Raw genomic sequence first — 24,344 nt, 5'->3', positions numbered from 1 at the left:
CACTTGATTTTTAGATTCACTTGTTGATAGATGTGTATTTGTTGTTCATAATTTGTATCTTTACCTTTTTCTTCTTCTTCCTCTTCTTACAGGATACCTTTCAGCATTTCATATAATACTGGTTTGGTGGTGATGAACTCCTTTAGCTTTTCCTTATCTGTGAAGCTCTTTACCTGACCTTCAATTCTGAATGATAGCTTTGCTGGATAAAGTACTCTTGGTTGTAGGTTCTTGGTATTCATCACTTTGAATATTTCTTGCCACTCCCTTCTGGCCTGCAAAGTTTCTGTTGAGAAATCAGCTGACAGTCGTATGGGTACTCCCTTGTAGGTAACTGATTTTCTTTCTCTTGCTGCTTTTAGGATTCTCTCTTTGTCTTTTGCTCTTGGCATTTTAATTATGATGTGTCTTGGTGTGGTCCTCTTTGGATTCCTTTTGTGTGGGGTTCTCTGCGCTTCCTGGACTTGTAAGTCTATTTCTTTCACCAGGTGGGGGAAGTTTTCTGTCATTATTTCTTCAAATAGGTTTTCAATATCTTGCTCTCTCTCATCTTCTGGCACCCCTATAATTCGGATGTTAGTACACTTGAAGCTGTCCCAGAGGATCCTTACACTATCTTCGTATTTTTGGATTCTTTTTTCATTTTGCTTTTCCGGTTGGGTGTTTTTTGCTTCTTCGTATTTCAAATCTCTGACTTGATTCTTGCGCTCCTCTGGTCTGCTGTTGGGAGTCTGTATAATATTCTTTATTTCAGTCAGTGTATGCTTAATTTCTAGTTGGTCCTTTTTCATATCCTCGAGGGCCTCACTAGATTTATGGAGGGTCTCACTAAATTTATCGGCGGTTTCCAGAAAATTCTTGAAAAACCTTATAACCGTGGTTTTGAACTCTATACCCAGTAGTTTGCTTTCCTCCATTTCTGTCATTTGTGACCTGTTTCTTTGTCTCCGCATTTTGGCTGCTTCCCTGTGTTGATAGGGTGGTTTTCTGTGCTAGGTGTCCTATAGGGCCCAGTGGCTCAGCCTCCCCAATTACCTGAGGTGGACACTCTTGGTGCACCCCTTTGAGAGTTGTGTGCACAGTCTTGTTGTAGTTAAGCCTTGATTGTTTAGGTAACACTGGGAGGAATTGACCTCCAGGCCAATTGGCTGTGAGAATCAGCTGTGTCTACAGTGGGAGAACTTCTGTGCTGGAGACACCCTTCTGGGGAAAGACTTGCTTCAGTGGGACTTTGGTGCTCACTGAGTCTGCCCCCTGAGTGTATCCCTTATGGATCTGAGGAGTTGTAATCTAGATGGTCCCACTTTAACCACTGGTTACACTGGCTCTTGGATCTTTAAGGAAGTGCTAATTTAGCGTCTTCCTGAAGCTACCCAGCTGGAGCTGCAGAGAGATCTTCAGATTCCTCTTCTTTTTTTGTGATTTGAAGGTGCCCAGATGAGGCCCAGCTGTGAAGCAATGCAGGCTGCTATGGGGCCTTGGGCCTTCTTTTGGATGTTCTGAGTCTCTCTGACCCAGCTGCAGTTTGTTTAGTAATTGTAGATTGCAAAGGGCCAGGTCATTCATATGCAAAAGCCTCTGCACACAGCTTGGGTGGGGCAGGGTCTCAGAGAATCAACAGTGTGGAGCAAACAGCTATGGCTGATCCTCAGCCCTGCCCTAAGAGGCCCTGGGTCTCAGTGTCCCGCGGTAATTGCTGCAAGCACCTCTGAGAGAAAGCTGCCCTCGAGTTCTGCCCGCTGCCAGACAGTCCAGTTTCTCCCCGTATGAGTCTGTGTCCCCAGAGACTCGCCCAGAACTGGAGTTCAGAGTAGTTGGGAGCGTGTGTCTCCCTCCCAGTTGAAAAAGACAACTGTGTCCTCAGTTGCCAGCCCTTTCCGCACGCGCCTCCGTACCTCTGCACTTTACTTACTCCGCACCTTCTCTGAGTCTCAGTGTGCTTTTCTCTTTCCTTCTAGTTGTAGAATTTCCACTCAGCCAGCCTTCCTGTGGTTCTGGATGATGTCCGTTTTGTCTTTTAGTTGTATTTTTGAAGTGGTTGAATGAAGCAGCAATTTCAGGTGTTTACCTATGCTGCCATATTGGTTTTCCTCATCAGCAGTCTTTATTGCTTAAAATAACTAAAGCTATTTTGTGTTGATTAAAAACAATGGAGCATCCTCCTAATTGATCCTTTCTTTTGTCCTACCATTTCCGTCAGTGTTTTCATTATAACAGCTAAAGTGAGCTCTTCCTTCCTTCCTTCTTTCCTCCCTCCCTTCCTTCCTTCCTTCCTTCCTTCCTTCCTTCCTTCCTTCCTTCCTTCCTTCCTTCCTTCCTTCCTTCTTTTCTTCTTTCCTTTCTTTCTCTCTCCCTCTCCCTCTTTCTTTCTTTCTTTCTTTCTTTCTTTCTTTCTTTCTTTCTTTCTTTCTTTCTTCTTTCTTTCTTGGTAAAAGTGAGACATTTAAAACATTTCAATAAATGTCACCTATGCTCCCCCCAAAAAAACACACACATCTCATTCAAGTCCCCATATATTTAAAAGTGTGTGTGTGTGTGGGGGGGGGGGGGGGGGGTGGAAATGCATGCGGAGTTAAGGAATGTAACAGATCATTCTGTTACATTCTGGCACTTTAACCCTCTATCCTCATCTCCTTTACTCCTAAAAACTCTCTTACTCCTCCATTCCAGCCACACATGTCTCTTCCTGGATTCACGTGCACACACATTCTTCTGTCTCAGACTCTGTTCTTTTTAATTGTTTTTCCAGGAACACTCACTTCCACATATATCTGTATGACTTGCTCATCATTGCCTTATGAAACTACCATGACAACCCATTTAAAATTCTAATCCTGGTATACCCTATCTCACTTCTCTAGTTTGCTTTTCTAACATATCATTCATTTATTTATTATGTTTATTTTTAATTATCTACCTTACAAGTTAGAATGTAAGGTTCATGAGGGAAGAATCATGTCCATTTTGTTCACTGATAAGACCCAAATACCTGAAGAGTATGCTGGCCCACCTGAATATTCAATAAATATTGATTGAAAAACATGAATGATAAGGGAAAGCTTTCATTGCTGATCAAGTTGGTGGAGTTTAGAAATGAAATAACAGAGCCATGGCCATTTAACTATTCTTTGAAGTGGATTAGAGTATTGGAATTGGTGTTATAATAACACTCAGAGAAGCAGGTATAGAAAGAAGAGAGGATGAGGAGGCAAAGGTAATGAGCCAGCAAGAAGGTTGAGGCTGGGTTATTAAAAGGGTGGATCAATCAGTGGGAAATCTTTGGTGGTGGGCTAGAAGAAAAGATACATTTTAAGTGTTTGCATTGGCCTATTGATGCTACACACACAATACACAATAAACATGCCACACACAACAGTATTGAACTCCTTGATGCCTTTTTTATGGGGGGGAGGGGTATAAGAATCAAGAAAAAGGATGTGTCCCACATTTTGGTCAAGAATGCCATAAAGACATGGAATCTACAACAAGAATTTGATACAGACACAAATCTAACCAGAGGGGAAGGAACAATCTGTAGGCTTTTGCTGAAATGTCAGATAGGGGCATGGCTTTTCTACTGGTGTAGAAGATCTGCTACCAATTCACACTGCATATTATCAGGTGACCCTTGCTGACCTGTGACCTGCAGTAATAGCGCCTTTTCTTAGGGTTGTTGGCAGAATTTTGGGAGATGGGGGTGGGTGCCCCTGTACACTTGGGCAGAGCTCTGTTTTCCAATGGTTCCTTCCATACCCAGTGGGGAGGGGGCAGTCAGCGGGCCACCAGGCAGAGCTCATAGGTTGGGGGAATGTTGCCAAAGCCTGAGATCTTGGGGGTGATATCGATGTCAGCAGGTGGCACCAGCGGGCGTAGGGAGAAGTTCTGAAGGACAGAGGTGAAGTAGAGGAAGAGTTCCATTCGGGCCATGGCCTCGCCCAGGCAGATGCGCTTTCCTGTGAGCACATTGGAGGAAGGGAAGGTCAGTCACACTTGCACTGGGATAGTGGAGTCATGGGGAGCCTTCTGACCCCTCCACCCACCTGAGTCTCAGCTACTTCCTCAGCATCTCTGGGGTCATAATAACACTCACTTCATAGGGTTATTATAAAGACTCAGCGAGTTTCTAGTTTAGTGCTCAGCTAGGATCTGTCACTCAATATGTGGCAGCTACTTCTCTGATGGCTTGGATTCCATCATAATCAAAGATGAAAATGTTGTAAAGGAACTTTGAATATGAAGATTCTGTGCATTTTAATTTTTCAAATGTTTATCAGAAGCCTAATTGGTGCTAGATACTGGTGAGAGTCACTTTTGTACTACAATGGTTTATGTGACTAATTCACACTGCATATTTCAGACAGAGACCATATAACTAGAAAAACTTAAAATAGTTTCTGTTTGGTCCTTAGCAGAAAAAGTTTGTTGGCTCCTATATAGTACTATTACTTTTCTAAATATAAGAGTCAATGATTCTAATATTCTGAGATTCTGGGATTCTAGGATTCTTTGACATAGCACTCAATTTCCTTTTCAGATATGAACCAAATATGGACCAATGGTTGGGAGACATATCAAGCATGTTCCTGGGGGAACTCAGACCATAGAAACCTACCAGAAGAAAAAGGCACAAAGGCTTCATTCTTTTTGAAGCGGCCCTTTTCATCCAAGAAGTGTTGGGGATAGAAGGCATCTGGGTAGCGGAAGTATTTGGGGTCTTTGAGGACGGAGCCAAGCAGGGGAAACACATCAGTGCCCTGGGGTGAAAATAGGGGCAATGAAGAGAAATCAATGTTGGAGTATGGGTTAAGGAACCAGGAGGAGAGAGGGGTACAGTGGAGGGAGAAGAAGTGCCAATGAGTGTGTACTCCACCTTGGGCAGAATGTAGCCTCGGAAATGAGTGTCCCTAATGACATTATGTGGAACACCCATGGGCACGATATCTGTCAGTCTCTGTATCTCATGGATCACAGCATCTGTGTAGGGCATCTTGACTCGATCATCTACACTTGGTATCCGATGTGGTCCAATCACCTGGTCAATCTCTTCATGGATCTTTGCTGGAAGAGGCCAAAAAACATAACAAAGGACACAGGATATATTTCTAGGGGCCAGGTTTGGGCCATGGGCTTGTATCTCTTTTGTGTTTTTTTGTTAATCTTCATCCAATTATATTTTTTCCATTGATTTTCAGAGAGAGTGGAGGGGGAGGGAGAGAGAAAGAGATAGAGTAGAGATAGATAAATATAGAGAGAGAGATGTGAGAGAGACCAGGGCTGGGCATCGAACCTACAACCCAGGTACGTGCCCTTGACCGAGATTAAACCCACCACCCTTTGGTGTACTGGCTGACACTCTAACCACTGAGAAACACTGGCCATGGCCATGGGTTTGTAGCTTCAGTACCTGTGAACCCTGAGGGAGCTGGCCATGTGTTTTTGCATTGCTTTTTTATTCACAACACCTGGCACAGTAGTGGGGTTAGTAAATACTCATCAGATCACTGAGAGGCACATAGCCTGGAGCCTTGAATGCCATTGTGACATTTGGTCTTCATCTTGAAAAAAATCAAGGAGCCATGGAAGGCTGATGAGCAGGGCAGAGTCCGGGTCCCAGCTGGGCTTTCATACCCAGAGTTTTGACAGGATGGGAAAGAGCACGATAAATAACTAGGTCAGGATTGAAGCAAGTGACAGTTATTATGTGACAGTGGTTAAGAATACTCGGTGCAGTCACCCCTCTCTGCACGTCCTCGATGAGTAACATTGGGACAAATGACTTCACCTTCTGAAACTATCTTTCTTCATCTTCAAAATAGGTGTGACAAGCTCTTAGAATTTAAAATTTACATAAAATCCATTAGGTAAGTAGCTATGACAGTTCCTAGTACATAGAAAGCGTCCATTACCTATGTGAATTCTTAGATTAGTAAGAGACAATTTGGACAATGGAAGAGACACTAAAAGAGTTTGAGTGGAAACAAGCTAGTCTTTCCCTTCGTCTGTAGTAGAAAAAAATTGCTGTCTTGTTTTGAATTGCATTAGAAGAAAGAGGGGCCAATATTGGGAATTTTTCTTAAGCAAGTAATGAGCTCCTTATTGCTGGAGTTACTTAACCAGACCAGATTCCAATTGATTGGGGATGGATTCTAGTTTATTCTGGCACTATAGTTAGCTAAATAACAGTCCTCAAAGACATTCACCTGCCTCAGAGGGAAGGTAAGGGAGGATGGGGATAAGGGGGAGAGATCAACCAAAGGACTTGTATGCATGCATATAAGCCTAACCAATGGACACAGACAACAGGGGGGTGAGGGCATGAGTGGGGGGGAGGGGCAATGAGGGGATAAGGACACATATGTAATACCTTAATCAATAAAGAAATTTTTTAAAAAGACATTCACTTCCTAATTCCTGTGAATATGACTTTGTTTGACAAGTAGGACTCTATAGAAATAAACTAAAGATGTTGAGATAGGGGGATTACCCAGAATTATCAAGGTCGGCTCTAAATACAATCAGAAGTGTCTGTATAAGAAGGAAGCAGTAGGGTCAGAGTCAGAGAAGAAGCTGTGACAACATAATCAAGAGGAATTTGAAGATTTTTGCTGCTGGCTTTGAAGAAGGAGAGTAGATCATGAGCTCAGGAATGCAAGGAATATAGCTCTAGAATCTGGAAATGGCAAGAATCATGTTCTACCTTGGTTCAGCCCAGTGAAAGCCTATTGAATTTCTGAACTCAGGAACTGTATCATAGATTTATGTTGTTTTAAGCTACTAAGTTTCTGGCAGTTGATGACAGCAGCTAAGGGAAACTAACACAGGCACCAAGTAGAAGACTAATTTAAATGATCTTCCAAGACGTAAATCCCAAGATTCTGTATCCTGAGATTCTAAAGTGTGAAGGATCTAAGGCTGAGTTCCAAAATGGCGGTGGATTAAGTGGAAGCTACACTGACAGTCTCCCAGGACCAAACTGGAATTACAACTAAAATACAGAAAAGCCATTCTAAATTGTCAACTGAAGACTAGCTGGAGAGAACCCTGATAAACAAGGGTAGAAAGTGGAGACCGCATAGAGACTGGTAGGATGTGTGAAGGCACAAGAGGCCTGGCTGGACTCCCACAGACAGCAGCTGATGTTCTCAGCTGTGGGGGATTCCCACTGAGAACTCTAATCACCAAGCTGGGCTCACCAGCCTAGAGCAACAGAACCAAGAAAGGTTCCCACAAAACATTTGGTTGTGAAAAGCAGCAGGGTTGCTGTCTGTCAGGGAGAGATGGCTGGAAATGCAGGCACCCTCTTAAAGAGCCAATGCACACAATTTCATGTGCAACCACTAACCTTGGACTCTGGCAGAGGGAGGGTAGAGTGGACTAGAGCTGTGTGAGGAGAATCCAGGGTTGGAGGCTTTGGGGTTAGAGCTTCGAAGGCAGCTGCCCCAGTTTCCTGTACTGAGTCATTCCCTCATACTGAAGAGGACATCTTTCTCAGGGAGACCTTTACCATTCAGGCAGCTTTTGCCTGGGGGGTGGGAGGGGAAGAAATTGCCCCACTCTGTTGGAAAACCTCTTGCCCCATCCTCTAGAGTTTAAGCCTTGCTATGGTCTGTAGCCTGAGGCTAATTAAGACTGAGATAACAATCAGACTGCAGGCAGAGGTGGATCTCTGGAGACTATGACTCTTTGCCTGATGCCTTTCTGGACCCGGGGCTAGGAAAATCAGAAGTATCACATGATCTCACTCATATTTTGAATCTAATAAACAAAATAAACTGATGAACAAAATAGATCCAGAGACATAGAAGCATGGAACAGACTGTGCAATCTCAGAGGGAGGTGAGGGTGGGTGGGGAGGAAATTAACCAAAGAACTTGTATGCATATATGCATAACCCTGGGACACAGACATAACCCACAGACACAGACAAGGCTTGGGACTGGGGGACTGGGACCAGGTGTTGGCTAGAAGGGGCCAATAGGGAAAAGAGGGGACATATATAATTCTTTCAACAGTAAAGATTAAAAAAATTAAATTACATTAAAATGCTAATTAATGAAGAGTCTAAGGCTATAGGTTTCTAATTTCAAAGTTATGTCTTCTTTCCTGGTAGGAGTGGGAGTCACCAGGTGAGCAGCTCATGTGGACACTCACCTTCCACCTCAGGATGTTTCATTAGAAGCAGAAATCCATAGCGTAGTGTAGAGCTCACAGTCTCTGTGCCAGCAAAGAAGAGGTTGAGAGTGGTGAGGACCAAGTTCTTGAGGTTGAATTCTGTGTGTGGATTGTTTTTGTCCTGAAAATGAAATGGATAAGAAATAGAATCACCCTTTTCTGTCTTTATCTTCTTATTTTTCCCTTTGTGTATGGTAGGACTTTGTGAAAACACAATAGATGGGAAAACCAAGTGGGTATCTAGGAGAGGAAATAGCCAGAGCAAAGGTCGTGAGGCAGGAGTATTCCTGGTATGTTAGAGAATAGCAAGGAGGTCAGTATGTTTGGAATGGAGTGAACAATGAGGAAAATGGAAAGAGAAGAAACTAGAGTTTGCCATGTTAGATTTGAATGTTCTATGACATTAGGGTGTAAAATTTTTAACTTTCAAGTGCTGCTGTTTTATATTAAAATATCCAGTTCTATAAATCTATGTCAGAAGTATTAAGCTTCTAATTTCTATATCTCTATGACTTTTAAGTTTGAAATTTAAACTCCTAAGTTTAAAAACTTTATATGTCTAAGGTTCTCAAATTTTAAGACTCAAAAGACTCATCCTAGTTTTCTTTTCATTTTTTTGTTTTAAATTCTTTTTGTTGTTGCTGTTGTTGTTAATCCTCACCCAAGGATATTTTTCCATTAACTTTTTAGAGAGAGTGAAAGAGAGAAAGAAAGACAGACAGAAACATCGGTGTTAGAGAAACACACCAATTGGTTGCCTCCTTCAGGAGCCCTGACCAGGACCCAGGCTGGGGAGGAGCCTGAAATCAAGTATGTGCCCTTGACCCTTTGGTCCCCAAGCCGACACTCTATCTACTGAGCTAAACCGGCTAGGGCTGGTTTTAAATTCTTTATTGTTCAAAGTATTACATATGTCTCCTTTTTTCCTCCATTGACCTCTCCCTCGCCGTTTCCACCCCCCAAGATATGCCCTTCCCCCCTACTTTCTGTGTCCATGGATTATGCTTATATGCATGCATACAGGTCCTTTGGTTGATCTCTTACCCCTTTCCTCCTCCCCTGCCTTCCCTCTGAGGTTAGATGGTCTGTTTGATGCTTCTATGTCTCTGGATCTATTTTTGTTAATCAATTTATATTGTTCGTTATATTCCATAAATGAGTGAGATCATGTGATATTTATCTTTCTCTAACTGGCTTATTTCACTTAGCATAATGCTCTCCAGGTCCATCCATGCTGTTGCAAATGGTAAGAGTTCCTTCTTTTTTTACAGCAGCTTAGTATTTCATTGTGTAGAGGTACCACAGTTTTTAAATCCACTCATATGCGGATGGCACTTAAGCTGTTTCCAAATCTTAGCTATTGTAAATTGTGCTGCTATGAACATAGGGGTGCATATATCCTTTCTGATTGGTGTTTCTGATTTCTCATCCTACTTTTCTACAGCTCTAAGTCTCTGGCCCTTATAATCATACATGATTAAAAACTTGTAATGTTTTAAGTTTCCATGTTCTTAAAATTTTTAGATTCAACGTTTACTTTTGAAAGTTTAAGAGTTTATGTTTTTACAGTCTTTAGATCTCATCTCTAAGTAAAATTACACCATGTGAAATAATGCTGGCTTATTTTTTTTGGTCTCTATCATGTCTACAGATGAGTTTCAAGTTGCAGGTACTAGGGATTGAGGAGATGAGAGGAAAGGATTGGGGGAAGAGGATGAGTTACCTGGTGCATCTTGATGAGGAAACAGTCAATGAAATCTCGAGGGCTCTGTGGATCAAGGGATTCCTCGTTGATCTTGACTCTAGAAGCAATGAAGTCCTTGAGCTCCTCTATCAAATAATAGACGCGATTGTGTCTTCCTGGCAAATATTGCATGATTCCAGAATACATGTCATATAGCTGTGGGGAATAGGCAAAGGTGGTTTGTCAGCAATGGGCACCCAAGGCCATTCTGGGCTGAATCTCGAGTTAGGTAGCTGGACTCAACATTCAGGGTATGAGAACTAGGTGCGTCCATTTGCTTTTTGGAGATTCAGGGCATGATGATACTTGCCTCGGGGTAGTGGGGAGTATTATGCAAGATAGCAAGTTATTGATTATTTATGATTGGGGGTGGGCATAGAGGTGGCTGGTGGGAACCTGTGCCCAGGGTGTGCTCATCTCAATGAAACTCCCATTGATCATCTGCAGCAGCTTCAGGAACATCTTGTCCTCATAGTCGAAGCGGCGTCCAAAGACAACGGAACTGATGACGTTGGAGACAGTGCGGCTCAGGAAGAAAGTGGGTTCGGTGGGGGCACCTGGGTGATGAAAATTATCTATGTTGGAGGCAATAATCAGGAGCATGGGTTGTGGAATCATTCAGTCATGAATATGAGTCCTAGCTCCACTGCCTAATAGCATGTGTTAGTAATTTCATATTTGTATTTTGAGTCAATTCCCAATATGCAAATTGGTTTAGCAATCACTTCACTGGTTCATGAGGATTCAGTATAATTACCCATGTAAAATGCTCAACACAGTCTTTGCCATGTAGTAAACAGTAAAAACATGATGGTGGAGCTTAATCATTACTTTTAGTATTGGTATTTAATTGTGCTGGAGAGTCACAAATTTGGAAAAGGAGTCCTAGAAAGGTATACATTTTTTTTTAAATGGCTGGCTGGAGTTTGTCTATCTCTATCAATGGTTCCATTTGACCTATTAAAGCAAATCCTTCCCTTGGTCTCAGCTGCTCTGTCTATAACACAGGATACTTCTCAGGACAGTGGATTTGGGGATGATTTCCCTAGAGCAATGCCTATAATCACAAATATACAATTCTGAAAATTATTTCTGGAGATATATAGACATTCAAAGGCTTATGTAGACTATTTAGTATCCATGGAGTCCAGGTGAGGGACCTCTGACTTAGAGAAATTATCACCAATTCTGTCTCTTAACTATTCATCTTTGTTTTTCTCAGCACCTGTGTGTTTTTTTCTCTAGACCTCGGTGGTTCCAGATCTTATTTTTGGGTGGGGACCAGATTCCTTTAAAACTATAATGAAATGGGTATAGTGTTTCAGATTTTCAAGATGAAAAATTTCTAATGATCTGTTTAATAATAATGTGAATATGCTTAACATTACTGAAAAGTGCCCTTAGGAATAGTTAGGATGGTAAAATTTTATGTGATGTGGTTTTTACCACAATTGTGTGTGCTTACATACATATGTAATTGAATTTGGTCCCATCACCAGAAAAAGGCACAAACTGACATATTGTCAAAGTCTGCATATGATATCAGGAGCTCACAAACTCCCTGAGAGCCACTGATTAAAGGTTTTGGACAAGATGTCTCTAAGTTTCCTTCATGTTAACTTTTTATATGGAACCTGGCTGGAAACAGTGAATTCTGAATCTTCTTCATCCTCTCTCATTCCAGAGCTTTCTGTCACCAAGGCCTATGAGCTCTCTACAGCCATCCCATCACTCTGTAGCTCCCTCCCTCCTTGAGGCCCCATACCCTACCCTTTGTCTTCCGTAATTCCTCCAGTAGAAAGCCAGCCTCCTCCTGGATTCGCTCCTCAATGCTGCGCTTTCCCATCCCGAAGTCCCGAAGAATGGTCAGGGAGAAGCGTCGGAGAATCCTCCATCGTTCTCCATTAGCCAGAGCTACACCTGCCGGAATATCAGTGTCAGGCTTCTGCCTCCCCTCCCCTTCCTGTGTCTAATTCTTTACTAGACTAGGATGTGGACAGATTATGAAAGCTCTAGAATCTGCTTTTAGGGAAACCTTTCCCAACCCCCCAGGCTTGATGGGGAGACTAAGGTTTCCTACATATAGGACCCTCAAAAACAGTCTAGCACTGAGGTGGAGAAAAGGGAATCAGGCTCTAGTGATTGAGGAGATCAAGGAGAGTTTCCTACAGGATAAAGACTTAGAACTGGATGAATGGGATGGTTACAAAGGAATGTGGAGGGAAGTATAGATAGAATGCCATATAGAGTAGCCTGGAATGAGAAGACTACTTCTGTTTTCTATATACCATTTGGATTCTTTTTTGTTATTATTGTTGTTAATCCTCATCCAAGGATATTATTTCTATTGATTTTTAGAAAGAGTGGAAAGTAGGGAAAGAGAGAGAGAGAGAGAGAGAGAGAGAGAGAGAGAGAGAGATTGGTTGCCTCCTGTACAGAAATCGAGCCTGCAAATGAGGTATGTACCTTTGACTGGAATTGAACCCAAGATCCTTCAATCTGAGGGCTGACACTATCTACCGAGCCAAACCGGTAAGGGCCATTTGGATTATTTTTTTTAAAACCCACATTTTTATTGATTTCAGAGAGGAAAAGAGAGGGAGAGAGAAAAAAACATCAATGATGAGAGAGAATAATTGATTGGCTGCCTCCTACACTACCCTCACTGGGAATTGAGCCCACAACCCAGGCATGTGGCCTGACCAGGAATTGAACCGTGACCTCCTGGTTCATAGGTCAATGCTCAACCACTGAGTCAAGCTGGCCAGGCCCCACTTGGATTCTTTAGAAATATATATATATATGTACACAGAAGCTCACATATGTACATCAATATACCTACACAAAATAGTTATCATATAGTGAAAAATATTTAGAAATTATCAGATGTGAATGGGTTGGTGAGTTAATGTTTGGAAATTTAATGTAACGATTTTGGTGGATTAATGAAAGGAAGAAAGTTTATGACAGGAATGACTGAAGGATGGATGAAAGACTTAATGGATGAGTGAAGGATTTATGGATGGTTTGAGATGGGTGGATAAAAGGTTGGAAGAATGTGTGGACAGAAGGATTAATACATGGATGAATGATGGAAGGATTAATGAATGGATGAATGGAATGGTGGATAGATGGGTAAATGGAAAGTTAATTGATAGATATATAGCTAAATTGGATAGAAAGATATGTATATAGAAAATCTAATTAATGAGTGATTTTTTTAGTGAATAAGTAGATCAATAGAAAATGGATGAATAGATGGAAAAATATGGGGCTAGATGGATGGATGAAATATAGGAAGAATAATGTGAGGCTGATTTGAATGGAAAGGTGTGGGCAGTTAGAGGTTGATGTGTAGGTAACACTAGAAAGGTATCTACCTAAATCGAGGGGCAGAGATCTATGGGTTGGATCTGTATGTATGTATAGCAAAATAAGAAGTAAGGTTGGCTATGAGGGCTTCAGTGGGTATGCACTGTAAATAAATCAATTAAAAATAAGAACAGAATTAACTCAGCAGATCCTGTAGAGTCAGATGGTTAGGTTCAAAATAAAATGGTCCTACTACTTATTGTGTGATATTACCTAACCTTTCTCGCCCTCACCTTCCTCATTTGCAATATTAGTAAGACATTACTAGTTCTCTCAAAGAAGTCAATGCAATAATTCACGTAGAGTACTTATCAAAGAACGTGGGATATAGCAGATACAATCATTTTGTTTTCATTGTTAATGTGTTTTTGTTACTTACCATAACCTTGGAAGTTTCGCTCTATTGAAGCCATTTCTCCACGACCACTGAAATCTTCTGCTCGGTCTACCAGGGCCTCCTTCACTGCTTCATGTCCACATAAAATAACTACCGGCCGGGGACCCATGTACACAGTGAAGACTGGGCCATATTTCTCCCTGAGCTGGAGTGAAGGAAGACACAAGAATATGGGGCTGATTGGAGCACTAAGTATAGACCAATCAAAGATTTTAGGAGGTGGAGATTTCAAGAGAATACAAATGTGGAATAACAGATAAAGGAAAGTCCTGAGCTTGGAAGGACTATTGAGAAAAGGGCACAGATGCCTTGCCTCTTGTGATGCTGGGCAAGACTCCCCAACACCTCCACAAGCCTTAGTTTCCTCATGTGTGAAATGATGGACCTGGATGAGATAAACCCCAAGACCCATGCTTCTCTCTCTGAAATGCCGAATTTCTACAATCCTAGGATTTCATGACACTCAGTTTCAAAGTTCTAAGATAACTAGACTGCAAGAGTTATTGTGTTTAAGGATACAAGGTACTGTGAGTCCGAAGTCCTGAGAATGTTAGTCTTAAGTTCCAATGTGCTAGGAGTCTGTCTTTCCAAGAGTCTGAGCTTCTGAAATGTCAGAATTCTGAGGTTCATAAAATCTATGTTTCCAAGAGTGTGTTTTAGAAGTTGGAAAGTTATACATGTATTTGTTTATAGAATTAGTTACTTCCAGCTCTGATAGAGAAGGTAGACAGACTCACCTTCATGAAAGACTGAAAGGTGGCATCCGTACGAATTTGTAACAGGTTCCCCAGGAAGGGTATCGGCGTGGGACCTGGAGGTAGCTTTCCCCCCTTGTTCATCTGCTTCCAGGCAATGAGGATAAGCAGACAAGACAAGCAGAGTGCCAGAAAGATAGTGAAGGCCCCTCCCAGCTCCATGGTGCTAGATCGAGAGGTTGTATCCAGGGCTGGAGGTCCTGCCTAAATAGGGTCTGGGAAATGAGCAGTGCAGAAATCTGAACACCCTGGGATTCAAGTTTTCCGGGTATGGATATCATTAAGGAAGAGATTGCTTTATCTGTGGGTGGGCAGTTATATAACTGATAATCTCCAACATGAATAAAGGTAAATTGAATTCACCCAGGTAAGTCCACTGGGAACATTCCCCTTTCTTCGTATTTCCAGTCCCTCAATTCTCCCTCAGCTCAACCCCTTGTTCAACATGTCTCGATTGGGTGTGGGAAGTATTGAACATCATTTTTAGGCTACTGCATTTAGGAATCAAACATCTGGGTTCAAATTTCAGCTCCATCTTTTCTTCACTGGGCAAGTGACCTAACCCTCTTGGCCTTAGTTTCTCCATTCACCAAATAAGGTAACCAAACTGTTTTTAGAAAGTCTTGATAGAGAATAGGGATGAACCTTTTCTCTTTGCCAGGCCCTAATTAGTCATGCTAAAAAAAGAAAAAAGAATAAAGGCAGTGAGATGAAGATTTAGAATAGCCTGAGAACTCATTTGAAAGGGTTTTATTCAGTAAGTTCTCTTGTTTATACTTAGGTGATATTAAATAGTAATAATCAAAGATTACTTGTGTTGGTTTATCAGAACTTTATGTGTGTGTGTGTGTGTGTGTGTGTGTGTGTGTATGCGTGCGCACATTCAATTTCAAAGTCTGAGATGTAGAGACCATCTCTAGAGGTGAAGACCAGTATTGAGGTATGGCCTAGTGATTGTTTTCTGTAATAATCTAAATAAATGGTGTTCAACACTTTTTGTACCAAATATTTGTACATCTTTTGTCCTGAAACAAAATCCCTGAGTATTATATCCTACCTATACATATTATTAAACAAAACCCAGTGCCCTTCTCATGTGTCTGGGTTCTCAGACTCAGAAATTGAATCTCTTAGGGAACTCACAGGTTTTTAAGTAAGACTTGGCTAGCTGGGCTGAGGCAGCCTGTGTCCAGAAATGGTGGGAATTCTGGGAAAACTGAACAACTCACAAAGCACCACCTTCTGGATCTTGGATCTCCTGCTAGGATGTCTTTTCTGGAGCAAAAGTCAGCTCTAGGTTGCCTCTATTGACTCTCCCAGCGGTCACCTCTTTCTTCTATTCTGATCCTCCGCCCCACTCTCCCCTCCACGCAAACACACTTACAACTCATTCAGAACTAGTCTTTTAATTATCCATGATGGTTCAGAAAAGGAGAGAGAAAATCTCTATTACCTTGGTTTGGTAATAAGCTTTTAGATACAACATCAAAGCACATTCCATGAAAGAAAATTTAGTAAATTATACTTAATAAAAATAAAAAGTTTGCTCTGAAAAAGACACCAATAAAATGAAAGTATAGCCCTGGCCAGTTTGGCTCAGTGGGCCCACGAACTGAAGGATTGTGGGGTTGGTTCCGATCAAGGGCATGTACCTTGATTGCTGATGTGTCTCACATTGATGTTTCTCTCTCTTTGTTTCTCCCCCTCCCTTCCACTTTCTAAAAATCAATGGAAAAATACCCTCAAGTGAGGATTAATAATAACAACAACAAAAGTGAAATGATAGTATAAATTACAAACTGAGAGAAAATATTTTTAAATCACATATCTGATAAAATACTACTATCCAACAATTTTAAAAATCCCAATATTTAAAATGGGCAAAAGATTGAAACACGCCGAAACCGGTTTGGCTCAGTGGATAGAGCGTCGGCCTGCGGACTGAAAGGTCCCAGGTTCGATTCCGGTCAAGGGCATGTACCTGGGTTGCGGGCACATCCCCAGTGGGAGATGTGCAGGAGGCAGCTGGTCGATGTTTCTCTCTCATCGATGTTTCTAACTCTCTATCTCTCTCTCCCTTCCTCTCTGTAAAAAATCAATAAAATATATTAAAAAAAAAAAAAAAGATTGAAACACATACTTTATGAAAAAGATATACGGATGGCAAAAAAGTGTATGAAAAGATGCTTAAGACCATATGTCATTAGAGAAATGAAAGTTAAAACCACAATCAGGCCCGAGCTGGGTTGGCTCAGTGAATAGAGCGTCAGCCTGCTGACTGAAGGGTCCCAGGTCCGATTCCAGTCAAGAGCACATGCCCAGGTTGTGGGCTTGATCAGTGGGGGGTGTGCAGAAGGAAGCTGATCAATGATCCTCTCTCATCATTGATGTTTCTCTCTCTCTCTCCCTTTCCCTTCCTTTCTGAAATCAATAATAATATACTTTTAAAAAATTCATGAGCCCTAGCCAGTTTGGCTCAGTGAATAAAGCGTCGGCCTGCGAACTGATAGGTCCCAGGTTCAATTCCGGTCAAGGGCACATGCCCGGGTTGCGGAGCGTGCAGGAGGCAGTGTGGAGCATGCAGGAGGCAGCCAATCCATGATTCTCTCTCATCACTGATGTTTCTACCTCTCTCTCCCTCTTCTTTCCTCTCTGAAATCAATAATATATATATTTATTATATATATATAATTATATATATATTATTTACATGTAAATAATATATATATATAAAATTCATGGATGCATACAATTTTGCATAAAATTTCAGGATAAATTCCAAGATCACCCCACCAAGTCCATGCCAGAACTATTTATCTCTGGTGCTGCAATATTTACACAGTCTCCAGGTGAGGGATGTAGTCAGGTGATTTCTCTACCCATCCCAGAAGGAATGTAGCTGGAAGAGGTATCTATGAGACTAGATTGATGAACTGAGGCAAAAAGAGAGGGCTAAGAAGAAAATGTTCTTTTCTGGCCTTCTATTCACCCCTCACCCCATTATATACATACCCCTTTGCCCCTTCACCCCTCCCCTCCCAGCCAGTCCAGGACAGACTAATTTTGATTATACAACAAATAGTTATATAATCAGCTCCACCTTACCCCCTCCAAGGGCAGTGAGCCAGGAGGCATAGTGGGGGCAAAGATCATGTATAAGTAAGAAGGGAGCAAGAGAACAGGTTTCAGGGTGACAGAAAAGAAGAGAAAGAGCAGCACTGAGCAGAGAGAGTAAAAGCCAGGGAGACACAGAAAGAGAAAGACACAGACAAAGAGTCAGAGAGAGATGACTGCTGACTGAGGGGGTGGGGGTGCTTTAGATTGGTTGGTCAGGGAGGCCTTCTTTGAGGAGGTCATCCCCCTCCACGTGGCTACCACCTGTCTGGCTCCACCTTTATCCTAAAACTGTAAAGAACTTCCAGGCTGACTCAGGAGATCTGGCTCCTAACAGTGACTTCCTCACAGGGTGACTCTCTCCTCATGGCCTTCCCAGATCCAGGCCCTGCAGGGGCCCATCACACCCTGTTCACAGGCACAGCAGGCCTGCAGCATACCACCCCTCCCCCACCAGCTCAGGCCAGACTAAGTCAGTCAGGAGCAGAAATTAGGGAGAGGAAGGCGATTGGGGTTCCTGGGGGAACTGGCAGGCAGGGTGAATAGCCCAGGATTGGCTAATTTGAATAACTGTGATATCTTTGGGGCACAGGGTCTATCCCTAGTTGTCTGGTACTTCTTCCCAGGTTGATTTAAGGAAGTTAATTTTAGGGAAAATATTGGCTTAGTGTGTGAGAGTTAGCTAAAGAGGGTGGCTGGGAACCTTGGTTGGCTTGTATATGAAAGGCAGGCTCAACAACAGGTGGTTCACTGTCTCTAGGAGTCAGCTGGTCTTGTAAGGGGCAGTCTTTCTCCAGTCAGCAAGGCCACAGTGCCAGAGCATCAAGAATACAGAAAATAGCCTATCTAATAAAGAGGGAATATGTTAATTGACCCTCACGCCATTGCAAAGATGGCGGTGCTCACAGCCAATAAAGGGGGAATATGCTAATTGACTGCCATGTCCTCAAAGATGGCGGTGCCCACGGCCACAAGATGGCCAGCAGGGGAGGGCAGTTGTAGGCAATCAGGCCAGCAGGGAAGGGCAGTTAGGGGCGACCAGACCTACAGGGGAGGGCAGTTGGGGGCGATTGGGCTGGCAGGGGAGCAGTTAGGCATCCATCAGGCTGGCAGGGGAGTGGTTAGGTGGTAATCAGGCTGGAGACAGAAGCGGTTAGGGGCAATTAAACAGGCAGGCAGGTGAGCGGTTGGGAGCCAGCCATCCCGGATTGTGAGAGGGACGTCCAACTGCCGGTTTAGGCCTGGTCCCACAGGCAGTCAGACATCCCCCGAGGGGTCCCAGATTGGAGAGGCTGCAGGCTGGGCTGAGGACACCCCCCCCCCCCCAGTGCACAAATTTTGTGCACTGGGCCTCTAGTATTAATACAATTGGCCCTGTAATAATGGGATGTCAAGTAGACAACACTGAATCTAAGAAAATACAGTTAGAACAAGGGTTGAGAACCAGACTTTAAACTATGGTGAGTTATCAGAGTGAAAAAAATGCCAGCTTGGAATCCTTTAGAAAGGGAAACTTTCTTCCTTTGATTTCATCAGAAATCTATGGTTCTTGGTGCTGGGTTCACAGTAGTGACTTACAGCCCAGCCCCTCACTGTGTTCCCCAGTCCCCAAGCAGGCACCCTCTCCCTGCATCACTCCTGTTGACACAAGTACATGGACACATTCCAACCCTCTGGTCTTTCAGCTTCACACTCTGCTCATATTTCTGGGCTGAGGTAGGTCTGTTGGGGAGGAGAGGCTGGTTGTGCAAACCCCCTGAGATGTCATCATCCAGCCCGACCCCTCTGGACCAGCACTTTTTGGTAGGTTTGTCTTTCCCATTGGGCTGTGCCTGCTCGGTGAGGGCAGGGACACAGGCTGTCTCAGTCTTTGCTGTGTCCCCACCTCTTAAGAGGCCACTTAATAAATATTCAATAAGTGACAACTTAATTAAAAAGACACCAAGCTACTGCAACATTCCAGGTGAGGAGCCTGAGCTGGGACTGGAGAGGTGGTGGTTGGGTCTCTTTCCCCTTCCTCATTCCTCCTCCTCCTTTTGCTCCTCCTCCTCTTCCTCCTTCCTGTCCCCTGTCCCCATCCCTGCTTTCCCCATTGCCAACCTGGCCAAACCTTTGATTATATAACCTCAGTTCTTGTTCCTGCTCTTGCCTAGGGGAGGTCCATTCCCCACCCCCACACAGACCGGTCCTGGCAGAAGAAGGGCTTATTCACAGGCCAGTGGCTGAGACAGGGTAGTAAGCCAGGGCAAGTGGAACAGGAAAACTGATGCAGGTAGTTAAAAGGCCAAGCAGTTTACAGCCCTCTAGTAAATCGCAAAGTCCGACCTTTCCTAAACCAAGGACACTTCAGAGTAAATGGTTTACACTTCTCCCCAACCAGAGGGTAAATAGCTTAAATCACCTACTCAGGGAGACAGCAGAAATCCAAGTAGTGCCATTTGTGCCAACCACACGCAAGGACGGGTGAAGTTAAGGGAATAAATCTCATTTTGGTGCACCAGCATCAAGCTGATGAATATTCTATTGTCCTCTGTAAGACCTCCCATAAACTCCCAGCCTTTAAAAACCCTCAAAAAGTAAAATAAAATAAAAATCCTCAAAACGAAGGTCCCAGCCCTAACCAGTTTGGCTCAGTGGATAGAGTCGGCCTGCGGACTAGAGAGTCCCAAGTTTGATTCTGGTCAAAGGCATGTACCTTGGTCGCGGGCACATCCCCAGTAGGGGGTGTGCAGGAGGCAGCTGATCAATGTTTCTCTCTCATTGATGTTTCTAACTCTCTATCCCTCTCCCTTCCTCTCTGCAAAAAATCAATAAAAAAATATTTTTAAAAAACCAAAAAACGAAGGTCCCAGCACAGGCTCTCCCTCCCAGGAGCACCCCTGTGCCTTTCCCTTCACCCTCTCCTTCCCCGACAGGCGTGCATCTCCTAAACTCCAAGTGTCCACACAAGACTTGCAACCAGGGAGCAATAGGCAGTGGCAGCTTGTCCTGGGCTAACTCCCTGTCCCTGTTCCAAGGCCCCCCTTCCTCTGACTTCTTGGTGAGCCAAAGCAGCCCAGTCTAGACTTGTAGGCAGTGGGAATGGCACCGGGTGTGGTCACATGGGACCTAGGCTCAGCAGTTCTGGGTAGGAAAGAATTAAGAGCCAAGACTCAAACTATAAGAGAACATTTATTTGCAAAAATCACAGAGGAAGGAGAAATAATTCATAGAAGAAATGGCTTAGGAAACAAGTTATAGAGGTAAAGGGAGGATCCTAGGAGTTGGGAATGAGGAAGGTAAAGGTGACTTGTCTGGGGGGGAAGAGGGGGAAGGGCAGGGGAAGGGAAAGGCTCTGGTGTGCCCCCGGGAGGGACAGCACTCTGGGTCCTCTGTCCTCGGGGTTTTAAGGGTGGAGATTTTAGGGGAGGTCCCAGGGGAAGATCTCAATATTCAGCAGCTCTCTAGGCGTGTCCTTTCAGGGTCTAGGTCTCCACTGATGGATTGGTTGGCACCAGGGCAGGTCATTATCCAATGCAGTTGGTCCTGAGGTCAGCTGTGGCATTGCTTGTCTGTTTTTGCTGCTTTTTTGGGCCTGGAGCTGAAATACAACTGAGGCCTAGATGTCATCTCTAAGGAGGATAAGGTCAGGGATCTAAACCACATGACCAGTGATATGGTAGGGGAGGAAAGGTCATCCCGGGAGTGCGGTCCCACCCTACATTGTCCTTTGCTAGGCACCCAGGGACTTCTGCACCTGGCCCATTGTCTTGCTTGCTCATGTTTGGCTACCTGCCTACCACAGGTTCATTTCCCCATCTAGTCCCTCTCCTGTTGCTTCTTCTATCCTAGGCCCTTCCTTGTTTCACTGTCCCCAGCTTTAATAAATGTTCCCTCTCCCCCGGTCAATGTGGCTCAGTGGTTGAGTGTTGACCTATATGAACCAGGAGGTCCTGGTTTGATTCCTGGTCAGGGCACTGGCCTGGGTTGCAGGCTCGGTCCCCACTAGGGGGCCTACAGGAGGCAACTGATCAATGATTCTCTCTCATCATTGATGTTTCTATCTCTCTCTCCCTATTCCCTTCGTCTCTGAAATCAATAAGAAATATATTTAAAAAATAATAAATAAACATTCTCTCAAAATCACCTGGACTCATGTTGTGAAATCTTTTCTGCACGAAGTCAAGAACTCAAACACTACAGACAGACCTGCTCAGGGCCAGGTCTCGTGTCCAGTAACAGGAGGAGGGCTGCAGCTGCTCGGACTGGTTGGGAGGTGAAGGGGGTGCTGGAAGGTCAGGGGCCTCCATACACCGCAGCCAGCAGGCAGGATGTGCCCAGAAGAGAGGTCAGAATCTTTGTTCCTCTGAAATGTTCTAGAAGTACCACACGCACTTCAGACTGCTACAATTTAACTCAATTCTGACACTATCTACCTAGAAATAGTGTCAGATTTCCACAAGTCTGCCCTCTGCCGTCACTTCAGTTGCCAATAGCAAGTAGTAGGTCCCCAGGTTACCCACAACTTCTGTCTTATTTGGCTGCTAATTAGAGGCTTTCACGAATACCTCCTCAGGTTTGATTAAATTGCTAGAGTGGCTCACAGAACTCAGGGAAACACTTTACCAGTTTATTAAAGAACTAGAAGCTCAATGCATGAAATTTGTGCAAGGGGCTTGGTCCTCTGAAGCCCTGCTGCCTTGTGGCCCCACGGCACAGTCTGATTAGCATATTAGCTCTTCATTATATAGGATAAGATAAAAGATACAGATGAAGGGATGCAGAAGGCGAGGTCTGGGAGGGTCCTGAGCACAGGAGCTTTGTCACCGTAGGCCCGAGGTGTGTCAGCCTCCTGGAGATGTGCTCGCCCACCTGTAAGCTCTCCATACCTCGTACCATATTATGGAGGCTCCCTCACATAGGCATGATCAATGTTAACTCTGTTTCCAGCTGCCTCCCCTTTCTGGAGAAGGAAGGAGAGGCTGAAAATTCCAAGCTCTAAGCATGGCTTCGCCTTTCTGGTGACCAGCCCCATCCAGGAGCCAGCCAGGACGGGGTCAGAGACCAAATCTGAGAATAATAGATACTCCTAGCATTCTTACCACTTAGGAAATTGCAAGGATTTTAGGAGTCCTGTGGCAGGAATAGGGTGGCAAAACCCAATATATTTTTTTTCTATTATCTCACAACACCACAGCTTAACTTTTCCCTCAATTTCTTCTCCTTTCCACAGGGGTTTGTTCCTCCCCACAACACTCCCTAAGAAATATTCTGCCACCAAACCCAGTCTCAGAGTTTGCTTGAATCCAACATGCAACAGCCATGAGCTACACAAAAATGGTCATCCGTGTGTACAGAAGTTAGCCCTGTACTCCATTAGGAGACCACCCATCCTTGTGAAAGCATCCAGATGTACCTTTGGGACATGCCTACCCCAGGACAGGGTCACATCTCCAGGTCACCAGCTAAGAGCCAGGAATCAACACTCAGGCTCCAACCAGTCATTTTAACTCTTCCACTTCCAAGTGAGAGAGATGGGGACTTTGGAAATGTGGCTTCCAATTTGAAGAAGTGAGGGTTCTTAGCCTAGAGTCCAAAGACTGCTGAAAGGAGATGATGAACTCCCTGAAACAATCGTGCAACATGGGGCTGTGTCGTGCCCACCCAGAGAAACTGTGTTCAAGTACAGCACTTACTTGTTCCACACATGGTTATTATGAATCCTTCTATGTGCCAGGAGGGCACTATTCTGAGGGATGGAGGGTCTACAGGGACCAAAGCAGACAAGCACAACAATGAGCAAACCAGCAAGAATCTCTGCCCTCACAGGGCTATCAGTTATGTGGGAGGATACATTGTCCAATGGCTCCTGGAGTGTCAGGTCCTTGGTGTTCCTTCTGTGGGAATGCTCCTCCCCACACCTACCCACTGCTGGCTCTCAGAAGTCACCCCCTCCAAGAAGCCTCCCTTACCATCCAATCTGAAACAGCCCACACCCCCATCAGTCAGTAGCCATCACATTTCCTTGTTTAATTGCTTCATGGCCTCTACCACTAGCTGAGGTTACCTTATTTGTTCAGTATGCTGGTTGCTTTTAGTCTGTCTTGCCTGCTAGAATTTACAAACTCCAGCCAGAGAAACTGTGTTCAAGTATTTTTGGGGAGGGACTTTTGATTTTTGTGTTCTCTGCTATAGCCCCTAGGTATCCATTAGCATGTAGTGTGTGTTCACTAAAATTTTGTTGACCAATAATGAGAATTAACTCACATATAATGCTCCCCATGGACCATGAGCTACTTCATGTTTCTCACATGTGTTAATTAATTCAGGCAACCTCCCAATGACCCTTGGAGAGAGGGATTACAGAATAGTCACCAAGATGTTCTACAGCACAGGAAATATCTCTCTATATAAAAGCCTAAGCCATGGACTGACCGGCCGACTGGTAGCTATGACAAGCACTGACCACCAAGGGGCAGACGCTCAATGCAGGAGTGGAAAACACAGGCATGGAAACATGGAACAGACTGATGAATCTCAGAGGGAAGGGGGGAGGGGGAAAGGCGGGAAAAGATTAGCCAAACATTTTATATGCATACTAGAGGATTCGTGCACTGGTGGGGGTCCCTCGGCCTGGCCTGTAGGGATTGACCGAAACTGGCTCTCCGACATCCCCTGAGGGGTCCCAGATTGCGAGAGGGGGCAGGCCAGGCCGAGGGACCCCACCAGTGCATGAATCCATGCACCGGGCCTCTAGTAGTCAATAAAATTGTAATAACTATGTATGGTGTTAGCTGGAAACTAGACTTAC

At 43.9% G+C, this 24,344-nt stretch overlaps 1 protein-coding gene across 1 annotated transcript; it reads right to left on the bottom strand.

Annotated features, from left to right (window-relative positions):
- Nucleotides 1-3,394: 3,394 nt before the first annotated feature.
- On the bottom strand, nucleotides 3,395-14,602 carry LOC138996697 (cytochrome P450 2G1). Its single transcript, XM_070397825.1, has 9 exons — nucleotides 14,423-14,602; nucleotides 13,668-13,830; nucleotides 11,687-11,836; nucleotides 10,313-10,473; nucleotides 9,896-10,072; nucleotides 8,152-8,293; nucleotides 4,871-5,058; nucleotides 4,613-4,754; nucleotides 3,395-3,953 (listed from the first exon to the last, which is right to left on the bottom strand). The coding sequence occupies exons 1-9, from the start codon at nucleotides 14,600-14,602 to the stop codon at nucleotides 3,772-3,774; spliced, it is 1,485 nt and encodes a 494-aa protein (XP_070253926.1). The 3' UTR covers nucleotides 3,395-3,771.
- Between the last annotated feature and the right edge of the window lie 9,742 nt (nucleotides 14,603-24,344).

The sequence above is a fragment of the Myotis yumanensis genome, unplaced genomic scaffold (genome assembly GCF_028538775.1).
Source record: "Myotis yumanensis isolate MYYU_CA2020_CCGP unplaced genomic scaffold, mMyoYum1.0.hap1 SCAF_18, whole genome shotgun sequence".
Classification (NCBI taxonomy): Eukaryota; Metazoa; Chordata; class Mammalia; order Chiroptera; family Vespertilionidae; genus Myotis; species Myotis yumanensis.
The sequence above is the reverse complement of the archived record's forward strand: the minus strand, read 5'-3'. Positions and strand labels throughout refer to the sequence as shown.

What these genes read in the sequence shown, in the direction of transcription:
- LOC138996697 (XM_070397825.1), bottom strand. Translation starts at nt 14,602, where the DNA reads ATGGAGCTGGGAGGGGCCTTCACTATCTTTCTGGCACTCTGCTTGTCT. An exon ending in TGAGCACACCCTGGGCACAG is followed by an intron (nt 10,073 to 10,312) that starts GTTCCCACCAGC and finishes TATTCCCCACAG; the next exon opens with CTATATGACATGTATTCTGG. An exon ending in TCCTCATCAAGATGCACCAG is followed by an intron (nt 8,294 to 9,895) that starts GTAACTCATCCT and finishes TTTCATTTTCAG; the next exon opens with GACAAAAACAATCCACACAC.